The following is a 21,308-nucleotide window of genomic DNA, read 5'->3' on the forward strand; positions in this document are numbered from 1 at the left end:
TCGCCCCCTGCTGGCCATTAGTAGGAATGCAGGTTTGATGCTCTTCAGTATTGTCTTCATTTTAGCAGATGTTGCCAATTGGTACACTGTACAGTAGAAGCATGTTTGAAGATAAGGAAAGATAAACTGTTTTATGAAATGCAGTTTATAAACAAGGCTCCCATTTTTTGACCATCAACGGTACCTGATCATTTTATTTTTCAACTGTGTTTTCTCTTTATATTTAGTGAATACATCCGATGCAAACCTTACAGGTAAAATAAACTAATTTTATGCAAAGTTATAGTAATGAGGAATTAACAAGCTATAGCTAACGCTGGGAGCATAATGGTCTAGCTGGTTATAATTGTGGTTTGACCATGATGACTCTTTCTACTATGTGGACTTAGTGCACTGGACTGTGAAAAGTAACTCACTCAGTGTGTTTACAATTACATACATGAAAGTGTTTTCAGTCAATTGAGTATTATGTTGTGTTTCAACCTAGGAAAATAACAAACAGATGTTACGAAGGGCTTTACAAGACGGTAAAATCTGATGCAAATGAAGCAAAAACCTATTAAACAGAACATCACAAAACACACCATCAAAATATAGTAGTAAAATACTTACGTGGGAAACAAAGTGATAAAAAACTGAATATACAAACCAGCTTGCATACATTACAGACATTACATTCATAAGGCATGTGGTTTATGTAGGGAACAGTATGAAAGACTGGCTACTTGCTGAGGATGGAAGGGAGGAAGAGTAGAGTCTGCCAGAGGAAAGTGAAACATTAGGAGTGTGAGAAGAGTCAAGCGAAATGCCCTTTCTGGCTAAACTTCCACCACAACTTAATTTCCAAGCCTTCAAAGCAGTCTCTTAAGCCGGAGGGTACAGAAGACCTGACCTTAATTCCCCCGAAAATAAATTGTGTCCCTCATATTTTATAGGGAGGTTTGTGTGGTAATCGTCCCTTTGAGTCGAGGGTAGAGGTTTCAGTTAAAAATGGTGGTTCAGTTTTGAGAAACTTTAGCTCATGTGAGTTTCCCTAGACGTCTGGCGGTAAGGCGATAGGAGGCAGTTGCTGAAATCATAGAGGTTAGAGCTATTTATAATGAAAAGTTGCCATGGGAGTTGCTAAAGAGACGACTGGGTTCACACTCATTCATACTTAGCGAGATAGGGTGATGGGTCTCTGGCTTCCTGAGCTTGGGCAGACTGCAAGAGCTTGAAGTATGGTTTGGCCTTTGCAGGAGGGAGGGAGGGAGAGAGTGCCACGGCTAAAGCAAGCTCATTGAAGCAGAAACAAAGAAAGGAAGTGGAACAAACAAGATTCGATGCCCCCGGGAGTTCATGATATTCAGCAAATAACATTGTCAAAGTGTAGTCAAGATAATATGTGTGCACACTTTTGAGCTGCTGCAGTTGTGAGGGCAGTGATCCAACCTATACATGCTTACTCGCATGAAAACATGTTACTGGAGGCTGCAAACAGGCTATGTGTCGAAAGGCGGAGTGCATTGATTTCTTCACAACACTTCAACAAGTATGACAAACTACTGACATGTTTGCTTTCCACCCTTCGACAGGACTGTTGACAGGAGAAGCTGATACATCACTTTCTGTGCTGTGCTTATAGTTTGATTTCTCACTGGTTTCCAACTTCTTCGATTTTCCTGATTTATTTTTTTTGCATATTCAATCATTTTGTCAGTAGTCTCAATTTTCAAAGCTTAACTTACCATTTATAGTAGCCTAAGCTGCTAAAAGGTTATCTATAAAGAATTCAGAGCACATATATGATTGACGGATTGTCTCCTGACAGCTCTTTACATGTCATCATGGATGCTAATGCTAACAGCGGGTACACTATGAACAACGGAAACAGTTCAGAAAGGGCTACAAGCGTTTGGTGTTTTGGTGTTGGTCTAAACACAAGTTTAGCTAGCCAATCAGCCACACACACACACTCACACACACATATCCACACACAGCCATATTTATGCTAATGGGAACAGCATGAACAACGGCAACAGTGAAAGAGCACACAGTGTATAGCTAGCCAGTGGTGTACACACACACACACACACACACACACACACACACACACACACACACACACACACACACACACACACACACACACACACACACACACACACACACACACACATCACACACACACACAAACTAGTATGCATACACAGTTATATTTATGCTAATGCTAACAGCTGGAAAAGCATGAAAAATGGCAACAGTGAAAGAGCTAACAGTGTTAACAGAAGGGGGAACTTCGGGGTTTCTGTTATGCATCTATCATATGTTAATCGAGGTAAACGAGGTAGGATAGCTAGCCAGTGGAGCTCACAAAAACAGACTCACACATTAACGTTTAGAAAAAAACACAAGGAAGCTGGGATTTTAACACACTTCATTCTCTGCTGAGGTTTAGATTACTACACTGTACCTTTACAAAGCAGATTCTGTTCAGATTCATTAATGCTTTGAATGCTGTAAAATAAACATTAAATTCCTGAGTCAATAACCATGGAAACAGTCAAATGTCAGTACTAAATAAAAGACAGCTGCTTCCGAGATTAGACAACACTCAATTACTCGGCTCTCCATATTCTGTCCCTTGTTTTCCACCTTCTCACCGTGTTGAAACCCTCGCTCTTGTCTTCCTTGTTTGAGTGCTATGTGTCTGGAGTTTTTACAGCCTGCCTGCCTCTGTTATCAGTGTGTGTGTGTGTGTGTGTGTGTGTGTGTGTGTGTGTGTGTGTGTGTGTGTGTGTGTGTGTGTGTGTGTGTGTGTGTGTGTGTGTGTGTGTGTGTGTGTGTGTGTGTGTGTGTGTGTGTGTGTGTGTGTGTGTGTGTGTGTGTGTGTGTGTGTGTGTGTCTCTCTCTTATCCATCGTGGCCATGCACAACCTTGCAGCCTGTCTGGACTAATGCTTTTGTAATTGACTTCCACTATTAAAACCTTTGCTTGGCTGTTAAACACCAAAGTTCTGTCATTCAGCCATGTGCAGGACAGGGCATTAAGGAAGGTGTTCACAAGGGTACATTTATTATGCGTGTTTCACGTGCGTGTTGCCGTCTGATAATGAAAATTGTTTTGTCCAAGGCTCTTTGTGTCATTTATCTCTTCCACCTCCACTTCCTGTCCTCCTCATCACCCAGGTAATCTTAGGGCTGCTTCTGCCGCCGTCCATCCTGAGTCTGGAGTTCAAGAACAAGGACGAGATGTCCTACATGCCTCAGGATCAGGAGGCCTACCTGCAGGAGAAGGAGGAGGAGGAGCCTGAGAAGCCGGTCAAGGAGAAGGAGGATGAAGACATGGAGTTCACAGTAAGATCTTACTGTGAGGCGCAGTACAACTCCGTGGTGAGAGAACCCACCTCAGCCCCGCATCTCAGAATCTGTACACATATTCAGTCAGATTATAAAACTGATTTTTGAGCACATAGCCCCGATTATGTCTCCTTTGTAAATATCTCTTGTGGACAAGTTTTATGTTGTTTCTGTCCACGATGAGATGCGCACAGTTCTCCACACACACATACTTGTTTCTCTATTCTGGCCACCTGGACCTTACCAGCCAAATCAGCCCTTCCTGTTTCTCGTCGTCCCAGCTAAGACATGGTCGTGGAGTTGTAGCGTCTCAGTCTGTCGCCGCTTGTGGGTTCTCTCCTGTGTGTTTCCTCTTCCACCTACCTCCTTCTCTACATCTCTCTGCCTGTGCTATCGTCCCTCTTGTTCTTCTCCCACCTCTCCCTCCGCTCCTCTTGTTTCTTTTGCTTTGAGCTCCCCCTCTTTTTCTCTGTAGCTCTTTCTCTCTCTCTCCCTCTCTCCAAGCTCAGTTCTGATTGAGGTACAGTACCATATGCTAGCCGATTGCTGCCCCCCACTCTCTCCCATGATGATGATGATGGCTTGCTGCAGCATACCACTCAGCATGTCGGCTGCTGAGCATGGGAGGCCCAGGCTTTTGCATTATATAACCATGTCCGCCTGCTGCTGCAGAGCTTAAATCATGCAGAGTCTGAGCACCTTCTCCCTGCTCACAGTGCAAGAGTTGGTCCATCTGCATAGAATGGATGTACAGCAGGACTCGTTCTATTTCAATCCAATCATTTCTGGCGAACATACCTAAATCCAGTTTGTGTGTTTAAAGTAAGACTTATTATTTTAAAGGCAATTTTAAAACGTGAACTGGATTGAGCTTGTCCCATTAAATGATTGAGCTGAAGTTGAACGCCTCTCCGCACCTCTGTACATACTCTCCATCTGCATTGAACACAGCCAGCAAGCCAGCGCAAATGGGCCATTTCACACATGCAGTCCTTGAGGCATTGTGGTGTTAAACAAAGAAGCCTGCTGCCAGAGGATGCATTTGCAATGAGCCCCTTCATATTGCCCTTGCTTCTGACTGTACAAATGCACCTTCAGATTCCTATGAATCACACAGAGATTCATACAGATACACACAGACTGCTACACCACAGAGGGAGATTGTATTGTTTAATCCTCAGTTGCTTTAGATGATTCACTCTGTGAGGAATGGAATCGCTTGTGCCCACTTACTGATGGATAATGTGCATGTTTCGGTACAGTAGTGACTTACTCACTGGCATCTGGATATGTTCACCTTGAAGGCCCTGTCTGTGTTTGCCTTGGACAAAACCTGTAGCTGTAAATGTTTCACATGTTTGTAGAAAATAATGGTTTGATCACTAGTATAGCCATTCAGTGGAACTTAAACCAGCTCCCCATCGTGCGTCATAGATATTTGGACCGACTTTCAGACATTTTATCTATGCCAAGATCTGCCCCATAGTGCCCTACAAAGGCAGAATGAAATAAATAAACAGTGAAGTTAAGAAAGGGTTTAAATTTTCCAAATATGCAGCAAAATGCGAAACAAATGATCTTTTTAGATTGTTTTTTCACCCAAAACCCATTGCCGTAGACTTGAAAAACTCCTAAATCAATACAGAAGAGTGTGTTTAACAACATTAAATCTCTTGTAGAGAGCACTACAGTCCCAAAGCTCACAGATTACAAAGCCAGAGTTACTACAGTAAACAGGGAAGATACTTTTTCTTTGTTTTTCAGGTCCCTTTTGCGTAGCTATAGTATATATTCTGTGGCATAATATGTTCGTATAGAAAGTGATACAAGATACAGACTTTATCAAATATAGAGCCACTCCATTCTGCCTTTGTTGGGCATTATACTCTTGACATACAGTACAAACACATGACTGATCTCCCTCAGAGGTCTGCTGCTGCTTTGACATTTTGACCATGACCCATAACAACAGCGGGCTCCGAACCCCCTCTCATGGATTAGGAAATGTGTCACAGATTGAAATGAGATATCTATGTCTTCTCCTTTTTTCTGTCCTCTTTCTGTCCTTATATTGTCTCTCTTCTGTCTCGTAAATGTTGTCTGAGACACAATCCATGAGTGTCCGTGTCCGCGTCATCCTGTGTTTACCGGCCTTCACCCAACACTCCACCTCAAACACACATCTCACATTTTGGAATGATGACATTGCTTGTGCTTGCTTCTTTGATTATATTGTTAAAACTGTGCGGTAGCCATAATGTAACGCTGTCCCTCTCCCCCTTCTCCTTTCTTTTTTCTTTCTTTGTTATTCAACTTCCTACCTTCTCCCTTCCACACACTTGTCCTGATCTCCATCCTGTCTCTGTATCTCCTCCTCCTCCTCCTCCTCCTCCTCTTCCTCCTTTCCAAAATCCGACACACTTCCCTCTTCCCACTCTCTGACTGCCTTTATCCCTCACACCTTTCGCTCCCTCCTCCCTCGCTCCTTGTTGGTTTGCATCCGCCCAGGCGATGCTGGGTAACGTAGCCACGGAGACATCCAGGAAGAAGGATGTCGAGGAGGTTCAGAAACGCCACCGCCTCATCCCCTTGGGACGCAAGATCTACGAGTTCTACAACGCTCCCATCGTCAAGTTCTGGTTCCATACGGTCAGTGTCGGCTTCAGAAACACCGCCTACGTGCTCCGCTTCCTGTTGGCAGTGTCAGTGCCCACTTTGTTTCTGCAGAGGCATCAATTACTGGCTCCCTGCCGTTAGCTTTTACAGCTACAGTGCCTCTTTTGTCATTAACCTCCTGTTCCACCCGTGCATTACCCAGCTTGACTCGGGTGTGAAAGTTTAGTGGGAGAGAGATGAGAAGCCTGATGGAAGCAACATAGTGAGGAAAGTACAGGCTGACTGTATAGGGAGGGAAAAGGGGTTGGAAGAACATAAAAAAAGGGGTTGTTTTAAATAACAGAGCAAAGGCACACCTAATGACTTGGCATGACATATTGCCAGCAGTGAAAGTGCATTAAAAACCCATTAAATCCATCTCCATCTTAACGGCAAAATTAAAATAGTTTTCCATTAATGGATCATTAATTATAATTCAGTGATATAATACATATTATTCAACAAATGTACACCCATTCTACATAATTAAGATTTGTAGTTTTGGTACTTTAAGTATATTTTGATGCTAAAACTTTTGTACTTTTCTTGACTAACATTTTAAATTTAGGACTTTGCCGTGTAAGTATTTCAAGACTGTGGTATTATTACTTTAACTTAAAGATATGGGTACTTGTGCCAGCTAATCACAATAAGAACATCTTATTTATAATAGATATTAACCTACTTAAGACTGTAATGATGATGTGTAAGGGTTTGGTTTATTAATAATAATAATACATTTTATTTTAGGAGCCTTTCATTACACCCAAGGACACCGTACAATTTGTTAAAAATGCTAAGAGGCAACAGAACCGGATAAAAACACAAACAGGAAATCATGGAGGGGACAATCAAAGTGAGCACAAATCACGGGGACAGGTTATCCAGCAGAAACAGATGATGGGGAGCACTAGAGTGAGTAAGCTGATTTGAAGAGGTGGGTTTTTAGTTGGGATTTGAATATGGCGATTGTGTCAGACTGTCGGATGTGTGGGGGGAGGGAGTTCCAGAGTCTGGGAGCAGAGCAGCTAAATGCCCGGGCACCCATGGTGGCGAGGCGTGGGGTGGGGACAGTTAGCAGACCAGCAGAGGATGAGCGGAGGGAACAAAAGAGATTGTACTCCTGAAGAAGGTCAGCCAGATGGGTGGGGGGGGGGGGGCAGGTTATGAAGGGCTTTGTAGGTGAGCAGTAGGTTTTTGAAGTTGAAACGGGATTGGACGGGGAGCCAATGCAGTTGGATGAGGATGGGGTTGATGCATTCAGAGGATAAGATACTGTAGCTACCACCAATGTTTACCTGTTTAGGGTAAACGATTACAGAATACCCTACGACTAAATAAAGCAACTTACAACTAAACATCAGCTGTATACAAGTGTACTGTGCTCTATATCACATAACTGACCCCAGACAAGGGATATGAATTAAAGAAAAATATCTTGTTTTGGCATTGTCCAAATTATATTCACTCTATGAGTTGAAAGAAAGTAAAAAGCCGAATAAAAATACAAATTGTAAACTTAAACCCCACGTGATTTATTCGGTAATATCTTTAATTATAATCCTTTATCTATTATCTCACCCAGGCTACATTTAGTGTTTACCTATTTGTGTTTCTTTGCAGCACTGTTCATCTACATTCTGTAGGAGTCTGTGAAGTGTGTGTATGGCCTGTGTTTGGTACAGTATGTGCGTGTGAGCGAGATGTTTTATATAAGCTGAACTCTGCCTCCCATACCCCAGCTCGGGCTCCTTCAGTGAAAACATCTCTAACAGCACCAGCAGGGACTTCACTGTTTATTTATGCTGAGAAAATATTTTGACCGCATTTTGTTTCATCCCATTTTTCTCTTCTCTGGTTATTTACTCCCCCCCTGTCTCCCTCCTCCCGTCACTTCTCCTCCCCTGCCCTCCAGGTTAAACAATACTATTCTACTGTGAATTTCATTACAGCACTCGTAGGACACATGCAGGGTTTTTCTCAGGATGGAAAATGTGCTCTTTGCCAGCTTTGTATTCAAAACTGATATAGATGGTAGAGGGCTATCACACATCAATCTGTGCACGTGGGACGGACTGACAGCCACATTATTCAAATCTCTTTACAGCGTACTTGATTTAAATATTTGATTAAAGCTGTAGGAGACACCATCCCCAGTTTGGTAGTAGATGCTTTGTTCTATAATTTACACATTTCAAAGCTTTTTTGTCTTGTGTCAGTTTTGCATCGGTATCCAAAATATAAATGATTCATGCAGTTTAGAAGTTCTCAGTGGGTGCTACTACCAATCGCTGAATACAAAATGTTATACATCTGATTGAAAGCCAGTATTTTCTGAACTTCTCAATGAAAACATATATATATGGCTTTGATCATGATGACCCAAAGTGTACAAGTACTGTAAGTGCAGGAAAAGTGGACAGCTGACATGGATTTAAATAGAGAGCCACAGGAGACACTTAATGGACATTTCCAGGCCAAGTGATATATCCGGTGTCCTGATACCACATGTCCAAAAAAACTGCATTAAAGGAAGTTGTAATGAGGCTCAATCATTCACTAAATAACTATACTTTAGTGCATTTTACGGTACTTACATGAATACAATTCATAAGGAAATACTGTATGTACTTTTTCATCACTACAATTACTTGACATTACACAATTAGATCATTTGCAGGTTCATGTTTTGAATACAAAATCAAATCAACTTGTGATGTACAGTTATGGATTAGGATACTTAAGGAGACACATAAACATCACAAGAGACACATAATGGACATTTCCGGCCAATACATATATCCAGTCTCCTGATGTCAAACCACATCTTCTAAAAAACTACATTAAAGAATGTTGTAATGAGGCTCAATCGTTCACTATATAATCTTTTGAGTCAGTGTGTTTGTCTGAACTGTATCAAGGTACAGTGTGCTGTTGTGGGGGAAAGCAGAAATGTGTCCCCGCTGATCTCCCTCTGCTGTGGGTTTTTTTCCGTAGATGGCATATGTGGGCTACCTGATGTTGTTCAACTACATTGTGCTAGTGAAGATGGACCTGTGGCCCTCTACTCAGGAGTGGATCGTCATCGCTTACATCTTCACCAACGGCATTGAGAAGATGAGAGAGGTAAACAGATTCTAACACAAGTATTTTTCCCATACAATTATCCACCGATACCATCTGAACTAAAGACACAATCCACTCCTGTGGTGAAGGGCAGAGGCTAAGCATTTTTCTCCATATTATAAAAGCAGCTCTAGATTGTTGTGCAACCTTTGAAAGGGAAGCAAACAAATAGTCAAGGGCAGAGAGAAATGAACTCAGGTGGAATTAAAGGCAGGAGACGGAGGGAAAACAAATAAAGAATAGAAAGGGTAAATAGAAAATACCAACAGGCAGCCATATGAGACAGTTCAGCCTCTCTCTGAAGCCGTGTTTGTACTGTAAGTGTATGAAATGCATTAATCATTGTGGCACATCATTCTCAGCTGAACAACATTGCCTCTCAATCTGCCCGGATTGTCAAAGTCATACTGCCCTCTTATGGTAGTCATTATATATTGCATCACCACTCTACATTTCTTCTGTTCTGCCCTTACAATTTTGCATTTACAACCACATCTTCCTTTGTTTTCTGTGCTAATTCCCCCTCTGACCCTCTCCCAGATCCTGATGTCAGAGCCGGGGAAGCTGCTCCAGAAGGTGAAGGTGTGGCTTCAGGAGTACTGGAACATCACGGACCTCATGGCCATCCTCATATTCTCCGTGGGCATGGTTCTGCGTCTCCAGGAGCCGCCGCTCATGAGCTACGGGCGGGTCATCTACTGCGTCAACATCATCTACTGGTACATCCGGCTGCTGGACATCTTCGGGGTCAATAAGTACCTGGGACCCTACGTTATGATGATTGGCAAGATGGTGAGGGACGGTGTTTGTTTTATCTAGATGTCTGCCATACTTCCTCTCCCCATTATGTCTGATTTCTTCTCCACACGATCCATACTGATTTGAGAGTCCCATAATTACTTTTGTTTATATGTGCTGTGCAGGGTGAGTCCTATTAGAGTGTCTGTGCCTGTAAACGCGATTGTTCATCTCAAAGAGCGCAAGATCAGAGCCTCTGATACATACATGTAGACAAAACAAGAAAGGTGATCAAAGGCTCGGCTTTGTACCCGTCTGATGTTTTTTACACGGGCTGTGCACCACTGGTCGTAAATACTCTTTGATATGAAAATCAGCAATTTAAATGAGAGAAGGGTTAGGGAGGGGTGGATGCAACGACTTAGTCCGATAATTGGCATCGAAAATGTTGCAGCAGCATCAGCATATTTGAAGTCCGAGCCGTTCAGAGAAGTGATGAATACAGGCATTTTGAATAACAGTAGAAATGTTCAGCTTACTTTCAGGCCTTATCCACTCATATTCATCACAACAAAACAAGATCTAATGAGTGCTTTTGTTTCACTAAATGAGTGTGTTTCAGCTCCCTGGAAAAGACAATGCATGACACGTGTAATCTAAAACAACACACAGAAGATAATGTAATGTAAATAAAGGTCGGATCAGGGGGGAAATGAGTGCCACCAATTACAGGATTAGTGCTTCAATCCTCAGTCCCTGCAGTGTCAAAGTGTCCTTGTGAAAGATAGCACACCTGTTGGCATGTCTACGGTATTGAATTGTGTATTATGGCCTTGGATTAAAGCGTCAGCGTCTGAACATTAGAAGCAAATTCATCATCTGGGATTAATCTAAATTAAGCACATTTGGATTTTGAGTCAAATGAGCAAACTAGAATTGAAGTTTGATTGACCAACCAAGACTCTTGAGAGGGTTAGTAATCACAAAATGCTAATCCACACCATCAATCGTCATAGTTTTCTTAATGCTTCTCCAGTTTTAATAGAGCAGCACGCTCACTCCTTGCTTTCTTGTTTTGCCTCATTACTACTTCACATTCAAATGGATTTTTTTCCTATAAACATTCTCCTCTTCTCCCATTCCCTCCTCTCTCTGACGCTCCTCCTCCCTCCCCCCTCCCTCTGTTAGATGATCGACATGATGTATTTCGTCATCATCATGTTGGTGGTGCTGATGAGTTTCGGTGTGGCGCGTCAGGCCATCCTCAACCCCAATGAAGACCCGTCCTGGATGCTAGCTAGGAACATCTTCTTCATGCCTTACTGGATGATTTATGGAGAGGTGTTTGCCGACCAGATTGACCGTAAGTTCAGGGCGAGAGTTTCAGCGCTCTTGAATAAACTTATTTTTGGTTAATTAGGGGGAGAACATTTCCTGACTGATGAAAGCAATGTGGCCGAAAACGCGCCTTAAATGTTCACTGATTCCTCAACAGGTCCACATAAAACACATATTAAAACACAGCTTCATATTGATTATAGGGAAACTCTTGATAAATGTTGCTTCCACATCACCATGACAAGAGAATCCTTTTTAAGTTATTCAGCTTCTTACATTGGGACATTAGTGTTACTGTCCGTTTGTCTCTAATGTTTTTTGTGTCTCTACATTATGTTGTATCATGTAGACTCAATAAGTGACTCAATAAATTGTCCGGGAGACAATGTCCTGAGAGAGTGGGATGTGTGCTTCTCTGTTTTTCTGTATGGGTGTAAATATGATGGTGTGTACATAATGTGAGGAGTGGCCCAAAGAGAAGAGATCTGAAATAATGTTTTCATTCTTTGTTTCAGATATGCATAGTAGGAAGTTAAAGCAAAGGCTGAATGAAAAACCCTGGCTGTCTTCAAATTACTTGCGAACTTACGGAACCTGGCGTAGTAGTGGTCCATCCAACTTTCCCCAGTGCAGTCAAACCCCCAGTAATTCAAAAGATATAGACTTCAATTTTAATCACATCTACCTATCCACCTCTCCTTCATCGTCCCCACATTACCACCATGTCATGCCCACTCCCACCACTAGAGGCCACTTGAGACAAAAGTGTGCATGCGGCTCCGCGCTCTGAGGTTAAAGTTGCCCTCATGTGATTGGTTTCTTGGGTCAGCTACTGTATCTATTTCTTTTCTTTAAGAGCGTTCAAATGTAATAAAATCCTTACTAAATGAGGCTGCCTTTCCAAATTGACCTAGCAGGAGCTTGACCTAAGGCTATATCTCGTAAGGAACTTTACCCTGACTAATTTTGGCACTGGCTGACAAATGGCACTGTTACATGGCAGAAGCGTTCTTCAAATGTGTCCTGATATTGATATGCTCTTCGTCGTCACATCAAGAGGAACTATCAAAGTTTCACATTTTGATATTCCCTTGATGTTTCTTCTACTCATTTTGTTTATTGACTTCTAGTTAGTTTCATTTGAGGAAGTGACCCTGCCATGATAACACCGTCTGTCACACAAATCATGTCACCCTCCCTCTTTACGCCGGCTCAGCTTCTCACAGGAGCCATCGCAACATTGCCAAAATATTTCTAACAATACAGCCAACATTTAATATTAGTGAGCATTCGATTGACAGAATAAAAACACATACATACACACACCAGAATATTTTAACCAGCCACCCTCCATCATCTGTAATCTGTTTTTTCACGTGGTTCAGTTGTCAGAGTTTTCAATCCAAATTTTTCCAAGGTGAACATTTAAAAAAAAAAGTAGAAAAATTACTTCAGTTCTCTGTCTTTGGGCTGCATTGTGTGAAACAATTGAACATCAAGCAATGATGAGTGTGACTAGAATGGATATAAAAAGGCAAACCAACCAAGAACCAAACGCTGAATGTTCCCCAGATAAGCCGCAGCAACTGAACCATCACAGTTGGAAAAAACATACTATGTATCCTAAATACATTTCAATCAATTCAAAGCAGTCAACCATTGCTGAATGAAGCTATGGCACGCATATGTGGCAATATATTTGAAACATCCGCTACATGTTTAATATATTGGTAAACACAACTTGTGATGAGACATGATGAATGTATTTTTGTGTATTTTCTTTCAGATGCACATTTCTGAACATGAGCCCTTTCATTATAGTGTCCACTCTTCCCTGTCCTTTTTTTTAAGAAGCATAAAGACTCAATATGCTTCTTGTTTGTTTGCAAACGATATAATTCTGCATTTTGTTTGGTATTTTCAGGTCTGCTTGTCCCTTTGTGTGTCTTGTAAGCCGGTGTACAGAATGTGCTTTAATGGGTTATGTTAATGTATTTTAATTTGCTTTTATTATCACTTCCTTTAACAATATTCTTTGTCTTCTGTTTGTGTCATACTGTGTTTCTGCATGTCTTTCTAATTTGTTGTGCATCTACACAACTCCTACCAAAATATAACTCATGACGGATTCAAGTCTACAGATGAAGTAAACCTTGTATTAACTTGTATGTGTGTGTTTGTTTTGTTGCGCCGGGCAGCCCCCTGTGGGCAGAACATCACTACAGAGGATGGGGGGGTGGTGGCCCTGCCTCCCTGTAAGACGGGGGCCTGGATCGTCCCAGCCATCATGGCCTGCTACCTGCTGGTGGCCAACATACTGCTGGTCAACCTCCTCATAGCCGTGTTCAAGTACGTACACCCTCTCTTCATTTTACTTCTACACATTTACACACCTGAGGTGGAATAAGTACTCTGGCCTTTTAATTAAGTGACAGTAGCAATACTACAGTGTTTGATAACTCATTGTTGTGGCTTCAGGCAGTCCAAAAAAGCTGTGACAAAGACAGAAAGCAAGAAAACACTTAAAAATATAAAAATCTGCTCCGGTGATCAATGTGGAAACTGTGATAGAAGTTGCGTTTTAAAGAATAGTTTGCATCTCTGTCCTACAAAACCCTCTGTGGGCAAGGTAATTGCACGCCGGCCAACAATAATAACAGCTATATACCTCATGATTAATAAAACCACAGAGAATATACATATAGCTCCTACACTCTGTTAAACTCATGCAATTAAAGCCATGCTCAAAGTACAAAAGCTTTACCATCAAAATATAATTAAACTACCACAAGTTAAAGTATGAATCATGCAGTCTGACCCATTTCAGAATCACATATTAGATTATGGAAATGTTATTGGTGCACTTGGTGGGGATCATTTGGATAATTTGAATTGTGTTATATACTACTGGGCAGCTTAACCTAAAATAAGATATCAAACCTTTATTAACTGATTTATATTTTGTATGAATAATCTAATTCTGCAAAGTAATTAGTAACTAAAGCTGTAAAATCAATGTAGTGGAGTAAAAAGTAAAACATTTGCCTCCAAAGTGCAGAAAAATATAAGTACAAAGCAGCATAAACTGAACATATTTAACTGAAGTACAAGTACCTGTACTCGGGTATCACTAAGACATCGATGTTACTCATGGCAGTATCCATTTATGGGGCGAAGCCTGCGAGCTAGTTCAGGCAGTCAACTCGAGCACCGATGATACATTCGCCTATAACGCCCCTCGCTTCCCGCCACTACCTGCCACTGCCTCGCTAATGCTGCTGCTGCTATTGTTGCTTCCATGCTGCTGCTGCTGCGGCGGCGGCGGCTGCTGCTTCTGCTGCTGCTGCTGCTGCGGCGGCGGCTGCTGCTGCTGCTGCGGCGGCAGCTGCTGCTGCGGCGGCGGCTGCTGCGGTGGCGGCTGCTGCTGCTGCTGCGGCGGCGGCTGCTGCTTCTGCTTCTGCTGCTGCTGCTGCTGCTGCGTTCACGTTGGAGATGCTCGCCTGCCCAACCACCACCCCAGCTTCCCCCTGTAGCCTCGGGGGTTAGTTATCTAATCATCACTCAATGTTCTGTGTAAACATGTGGAGTGATGAGGCCCGAGCCTAGACGCCAAACTCAAACGGAATACTGCTTCTAATAAACTTATTAATGAAACACATGAGTTTTCTGACTGAAAGTAGTGTTAGAAATAAAGACTTTGACATAGGAGCCAGACGTAAGGTCGTACTTCTCCCTCATACTGCTGGTGGGATTTAATTGGAGCTGAAGCCGTGATATTAGGTTTTATATCTGACTGCTTTTACCTGTTCATCGTTTTCGGCATTAACAGAGAAAAAGGGTGAGTCTGGGAATAATAGTTACGTTGAGCGCACTCACAGTCGCACTCATTTACAGAGATATAACTGGGTGAGCCGATTATATTTTTGCGTGTTTCAGGGAGGAATATTAGGTCGAACCGTTACAAAGTGGTGTTATTTTTCCGCTTCACAGTGTTTAATCAACATGGCTTCTTTTCTTTTAGACTTTTAGATGACAGCAGTTTGTTTCTGGGAATCTGTAAAGCCACACTCATTAGAGGCTGTTAACTATTTTTATTAAAACAACGAGACGGAGATTCTTTCGCAGAGACATTACCGTGCTAATGATCTGTTAATGTGCCTCTGAATAATCCATGCAGCAGGAACGATCATCCTCTTCTGCACGTTTGTCAGGGTAGTTAACAAAAACAGCCCAATGGAAGACGGTTCAATCGAAGGTTTAATATCATAACACATTACAGAAATCATTTAGCATGTTGGATCTTTCTCTATATACTCCGTGTTCAATGTGGTTGTCACTGATTCAGTTTATTTTAGCTTTCAGTCGATGTAATATGTCTTCCCTCTGTCTTTGTCTGTCATCATAGCAATACATTTTTCGAGGTGAAGTCCATCTCCAACCAGGTGTGGAAGTTCAGCGCTACCAGCTCATCATGACCTTCCACGAGCGCCCGGTCCTTCCTCCCCCCCTCATCATCTTCAGTCACATCACCATGGTCCTAAAGCATCTGTGTTGCCGCTGGCGCAAGCACGACGACGACGAGAGGGACTATGGACTGAGTGAGTGGCAGATAAACAATCAGAGTTATTCATTCACATCACTCTGAATCATTTTCAGTGCGTTTGTTCTGTTTTTAGCGCAGTGCTATTTAAAGGTTAAGATCTTTTGCTATTATACTCTTATTCAGGACACTAGCATAATTACGTCCTCAAACCCTTTCATCCACAGAACTTTTCATCACTGAGGATGAGCTGAAGAAGGTCCACGACTTTGAGGAGCAGTGCATAGAGGAGTATTTCAGAGAGAAGGATGACCGCTTCCACTCCTCCAACGATGAGAGGATCAGAGTGACTTCTGAAAGGTCGGAAACAGTAAACCTCTGTCTGCGTTCTACCTTTCAGTCTGTGGGAAATTGGTGTATGACTGAGTCCAGTACTCTGTTTATCGGGTAGACAGGAGATGTTTTAGTCCATATTTCAACTGCAGAAATATAATCGAAAAAACAAATCTGGGACAAATTCTCCCAAATTCTTCCCTGCTCTTCTCCCCTCTCCAGTGCTCTTAATGTTTTTTAATTCCTTTCTTCTCTGCTCCACCAGGGTGGAGAATATGGCTATGCGTCTGGAAGAAGTCAATGAGAGAGAACACTTCATGAAGGCCTCGCTGCAGACCGTTGATATCCGTCTGGCCCAAATGGAGGAACTCATTGGTAGAATCGCCGTAGCGCTGGAACGGGTGACAGGTGTGGAGCGCGGGGAGGTGGTCACCAAAGTACGATCCCGGACTTCCTCTGACTGCACGGACTCTGCATATGTACTACGCCAGGGTGAGTGCCCGGAAACAGCATACATCCTGCGTCAAAGCAGCTTCAACAGCACAGAGGGGAACAGCTACCGCCTGCAGGAGGCACTGGAGGGAACAGCGGAGGGCTCCATGTCCCCTCCCTCTCCCACTGCCATGGCCGCACGGACACGCAGCCACTCGTTTTATGTCGGCCGTGGTGGTGAGCGTGGAAGTAGAGCCGAGCGCGCTGAGAGCTTCTTCAAAGAGCGCTCGCTCAGTCTCCATCGAGCCAACAGCTCACAATCAGTGTCCTCAGGTACTGCCGCCAAGGAGTCTAAGCCCCTCCCCCTGGCCACGCTGTCGGTCTCCCAGCAGCACCGTCCATCATCATGCATCGATATCTATGTCTCAACTTCTGAGGAGGTGGGGCCTGCAGAAGTCTTTCTGGATCCTCTCCGAATGATCCCGACGCTCCAGAGAGACTGCTCGCTGCAGTCGGATACCATGGAGACGATGCTGCCGGGAGGCCGGGACTTTGGCAGCGCCGCTACCAGCGGTATGGGCGACAGGCACTCGGAGGGTGGAGTAGGCACCAGCGGAATGACTGGAGCCATGTTTGACGACAGTGCAGCTGCTGATTTGTCCTTGTGCTCAGCCCACCTCTTACCAGACCACACATCCTCCTGGGACATGGATCCATCCCCCCCTCCCTCAGCAGGGCTGCTGGAGCGCTCTAAGAGCAGCCGCTACCTCTCAGCAGCAGGAACATCCTTCCTTGACGAGCCCCCTCTGGTCAAGTCACACAGCCTCATGTTCACATCCCGAGGCTGCTACGGCGGCCTTGGGGCGGGGGTCCAGGTGAAGGCGACGGAGTACACCAGCATCACTGACTGCATCGACACGCGCTGTGTCTCCTCTCCATACACTCCTGTAGAACGCTCTCACTCCCCAGGAGGATCCACCTCCTTCCCCTTTGATAAGCCGTCAGAAATTGCTTCCGCTCACCCAGAGAGAGAGGCAGAGCTTAGCCACACAGAGTCAGATCCAGAGGACCCTGAGGACCTGCTTCCGACCCCTGATACCCCTCGTCTAGGGGGCCTTGATGGGCCCAGTGGGGCCCCTCTCTGCTCCCCCTACTCGAGGCTTGAGCGAGCAAACAGCTGCTCCTCAGACGACTCCCATCCTTCCCTCACGCTGGCCCCTCCTCACCGGAAGAGCCTGTCGGTGAGTGAGAGGATGGAGAGGGGACCGGTTCTGGGGGCAGACAGGGGGCCTGGGCCGGGGGGCCGGGGTCTGGCAGGAACCAGAAACCCCTTCCTCAGGAGCAAGTCTGGAGCACGACCTGAAGCAGCCAAGACTGACACACTCTCCATGAGGAAGCTGGCCACGCCCTCAGCATTCCGCAGCTTCGATAGACAAAACTACACGTGACAAGAACCCTGGTCAGCACACTCACACACTGACAGGACCGGGGGGGGGGACTGAAAGCAGAGTGGAGTTGCCCACAGATGCTGATCTACAGATTTTTCACTTATGTTTTAGGTTAGAAAAGATGATAAAAGTTTATTCAAATTCAGTGCTGAAGGGCAACTCTACTCTGGATCAGGTGCCAGGGGGGACAGAGGGGAGATGTAGGGGTCCTGCTGTACACCAGTCAAAAACCAAGAGCTATGAATCTAGAGTAGTTTTTACCTCCTCTTGTAGCTAAGTAACTCTCTATGGGGTGTTTTTGCAATGGAAGGTGTATTTGTACTGTATGTCTTCCACCCACCAACCTTACATCCAGTAGTCATGTCACTGTTTTGCATCACACATCAGTCCCGTGCATCACGGACAGTAAACTTACTGCTAGCTGCAAACACCTCGTTCTGTTGTCTCAGCATAGTCATCACCGTCGCAGAACTTTCGCTTTAAATACATTAACCTCTCTTCATATAATCCTCACTCCACTCTATACGACCCCAGCACTAAAGGAAAGTGTTTTGGAAACATCTGGAACTATTTTCTCTCTTGGTTGCACTGGAAATAATTGCAGTAACTTGGCAACAACTTACCTCTAGATACACAAATACACCTTTCAAACCTTTTTTCTGAAGGTATATCAAGTTTTCCTTTAGTTGTCTTACGTTTCGTACCACCACTTATCCACCAAATAGTTTGAATATAGTTCATTGAGAAGGTTATATCTGTCTCCTGTCATGGTCAGGTGTCAGCAGGATGGATGCGCAGTAGCCACTTACATCTGATGTCCAGGCATGAATCCAGGAAAGTAAACGAAAGGATCTAGAAGATTTGAGTCACGCACATGCAGACATATGCATGTCTACATGTCTACACACACACACGCACACACACACACACACACACACACACACACACACACACACACACACACACACACACACACACACACACACACACACACACACACACACACACACAGTTAAATCTAACCTAATATGTCTAGTTCAGACCTGATCGATGAGAGCTTTAACAAGTGCAATTGCAAACGATGAGGACGAGAGGGCGCTGTTAGCCTATTTCAGAAGCAATGCTAGCTAGGTTTTGCACATCACACCAAAAATGTAAACAGTGGCATTATGTTGCACCGGTTCCACATCCACTAGCTTATGTATCCGTCCTTCATGTCCTCCATTGCCGTCTTTCACTTGTTTTTCTCCTCTTTTTTTTTCCAATGCATTCAAAGCCAGACAAGGAGTTTTTAATAGAAAGCAATTGCCCGATGACTTAGCCCATTATAAATCATATACAGGTCACGAGAAAAATCCTAAAGAAAGAGCTAATTTATGAATAAAAAAAAGAGATCTAAGTATATGCATTTTATCTGATATAGGAAGACATGCATGTGCAGTGACGGGGAGGAGGAAGGTGCGGGTGTGATTATTAAAAAGCCAGATCAGTGTTTTAAAACGTTTTTTTATCCTATCGTAACATTTCTTGGAGGAGGACGCCCCTTCTCCGATGGCTTTGTAAAGATATATAACATTAATAGACTTCTTACAGATTTTTTATGTTGTTTTATATTTCCTCACTATTCCGTTTAATCATTTATTTTGAGATTGATCTATTTATTGACATTTTTTTCTTGCTCATTATCGACAATTACAGTAAATGCCTGTTTGAATTACGAAATCAATATTTATATCTTCTCAGTGATATTTTTGTCGAATTATAAGTATTTTCTAATTAAGCTTTTAAATTGAATAAAAAAGATGACCATCGACATGCACTAAATGCTGATGTATTATATTATTTATTAAATATAAAACTGTCCGATATACTGTACATTTCAATCATATTTAAAGTATTTAAAGTAGTTTTTATTGTATGTTTTATGGAGCAGCTTATGACATTTTTCTAATGTTAAGTTTAAAAGGCAATACAGAGTTGCCAGTATACCAAACTTTGGGTGCCTTTTGGGGCATGGATGGAGTATGTGGGGACTGAAGTGATCCAGAAATATCCCCTTTATTTTCCCTACTCATGGAGCCTCTGTGATTATTTTAAACATGTGGCTTTTGCATACACTCATAGACCTTTGTGTCCCCTTTAAACACGTCGGATGTACAGAGTGAGGGGAATGTTGTTATTGGTAGACTCTCATTTAAATCCACCGAACACATTATAGGAAGATCTCATTGAGGATAATAGTTTCAAAGTGGAGGATTAGCATCTATTTGCACATAAAACTGAGCCATAAGTTCGAGGATATAGCATGAATTTGATTAATATGACAATTTGTTTGATGATCCAAACTGTTCATATGCATACAAACCCAAACCCTGAATCTTAAAAGGGAACTCCAGTCTTTTAGTACTGACTCTCTAAGTTAAAAACATCCCAAATATCCCACGTTGTATCTCAGTGGCATCTTCTGATAGACCTTCCCTGACTGTTATATCATATCATCTTTCAGACTCCTAGACCACAGTTTACAACGCAGGTTGTCTGTGAAATATGTCACGTCTCAAACCTAAATGAACATCAGAAACTTCAGGACGCTCCCTCCAGAGCTACAAAGGTCAACTGTGTTCATAGGATGAATCCATTACCAGTTAATGGACCTCTATTTGCAAAATTGGCAGAGTTCCTCTGCATTATCCTTGAATTACAACATCAACACACACTTCTATGTGGGATCATTATCAGTATGAATCATTAGGGTGGACAGACAGGGAGGAGCTTAAAATACTTATAAGATGAGACATGACCCACCGTGGGATCAGATTTGCAATTTCCTCCACAAATATGTAGTTTGCAGTATGTTTGAGACAGAAACGGTTGACCCCAAGTCAATGCTCAGGGACAAATTACCCCAGTGATGCAAGGCAGTAAGGTTATCATAGTGGAGAGAAGAGGGAAGTAAGAAGAGATGGAGAGATTTGGATTAGTCTGCAGTAGAAGGCAATATAATCACTGTGCTTTACGAGACTTCGGGGATCGTAGGGACATCTATATTTGTTTGTGTATGTTATGTCTTCAGACAGAAATGGCAATAGATTATGAATGAATGTCTTCATCATTGATCGACACAGGAGGTTAAGTTTATCCAAACAAAAGGAGTCGTTAGAGAGGGCTTCCTTCGCTCGCACGCTGAACCAAACCAAACTTTGCCAAACCAAATGGAAACGAGCTGAACGGCGCTCTGCTGACCTCTTGTCTCCACAGCTGTGGCAGGCAGGGGTTAACATCGTAAAGATCGTACAGCACAACTCAGTTATGCATGGCTGACTAGGAAAACAGATGTCCAACTGACAGTTTAGGCCCTCC

At 43.1% G+C, this 21,308-nt stretch overlaps 1 protein-coding gene across 1 annotated transcript in view; it reads left to right on the top strand.

Annotated features, from left to right (window-relative positions):
• trpm3 (transient receptor potential cation channel, subfamily M, member 3) overlaps positions 1–17,985 on the top strand; it is a 113,441-nt gene extending 95,456 nt beyond the window's left edge. The window contains 10 exon segments of the mRNA XM_063897667.1: positions 3,168–3,371; positions 5,847–5,987; positions 8,991–9,119; positions 9,660–9,911; positions 11,046–11,220; positions 13,394–13,544; positions 15,601–15,647; positions 15,650–15,793; positions 15,963–16,095; positions 16,334–17,985. Of these exon segments, the coding sequence (XP_063753737.1) occupies positions 3,168–3,371; positions 5,847–5,987; positions 8,991–9,119; positions 9,660–9,911; positions 11,046–11,220; positions 13,394–13,544; positions 15,601–15,647; positions 15,650–15,793; positions 15,963–16,095; positions 16,334–17,948 (2,991 nt within the window). The 3' untranslated portion in view covers positions 17,949–17,985.
• Positions 17,986–21,308: the final 3,323 nt, after the last annotated feature.

Source organism: Eleginops maclovinus, chromosome 12, assembly GCF_036324505.1.
Source record: "Eleginops maclovinus isolate JMC-PN-2008 ecotype Puerto Natales chromosome 12, JC_Emac_rtc_rv5, whole genome shotgun sequence".
Lineage (NCBI taxonomy): Eukaryota > Metazoa > Chordata > Actinopteri > Perciformes > Eleginopidae > Eleginops > Eleginops maclovinus.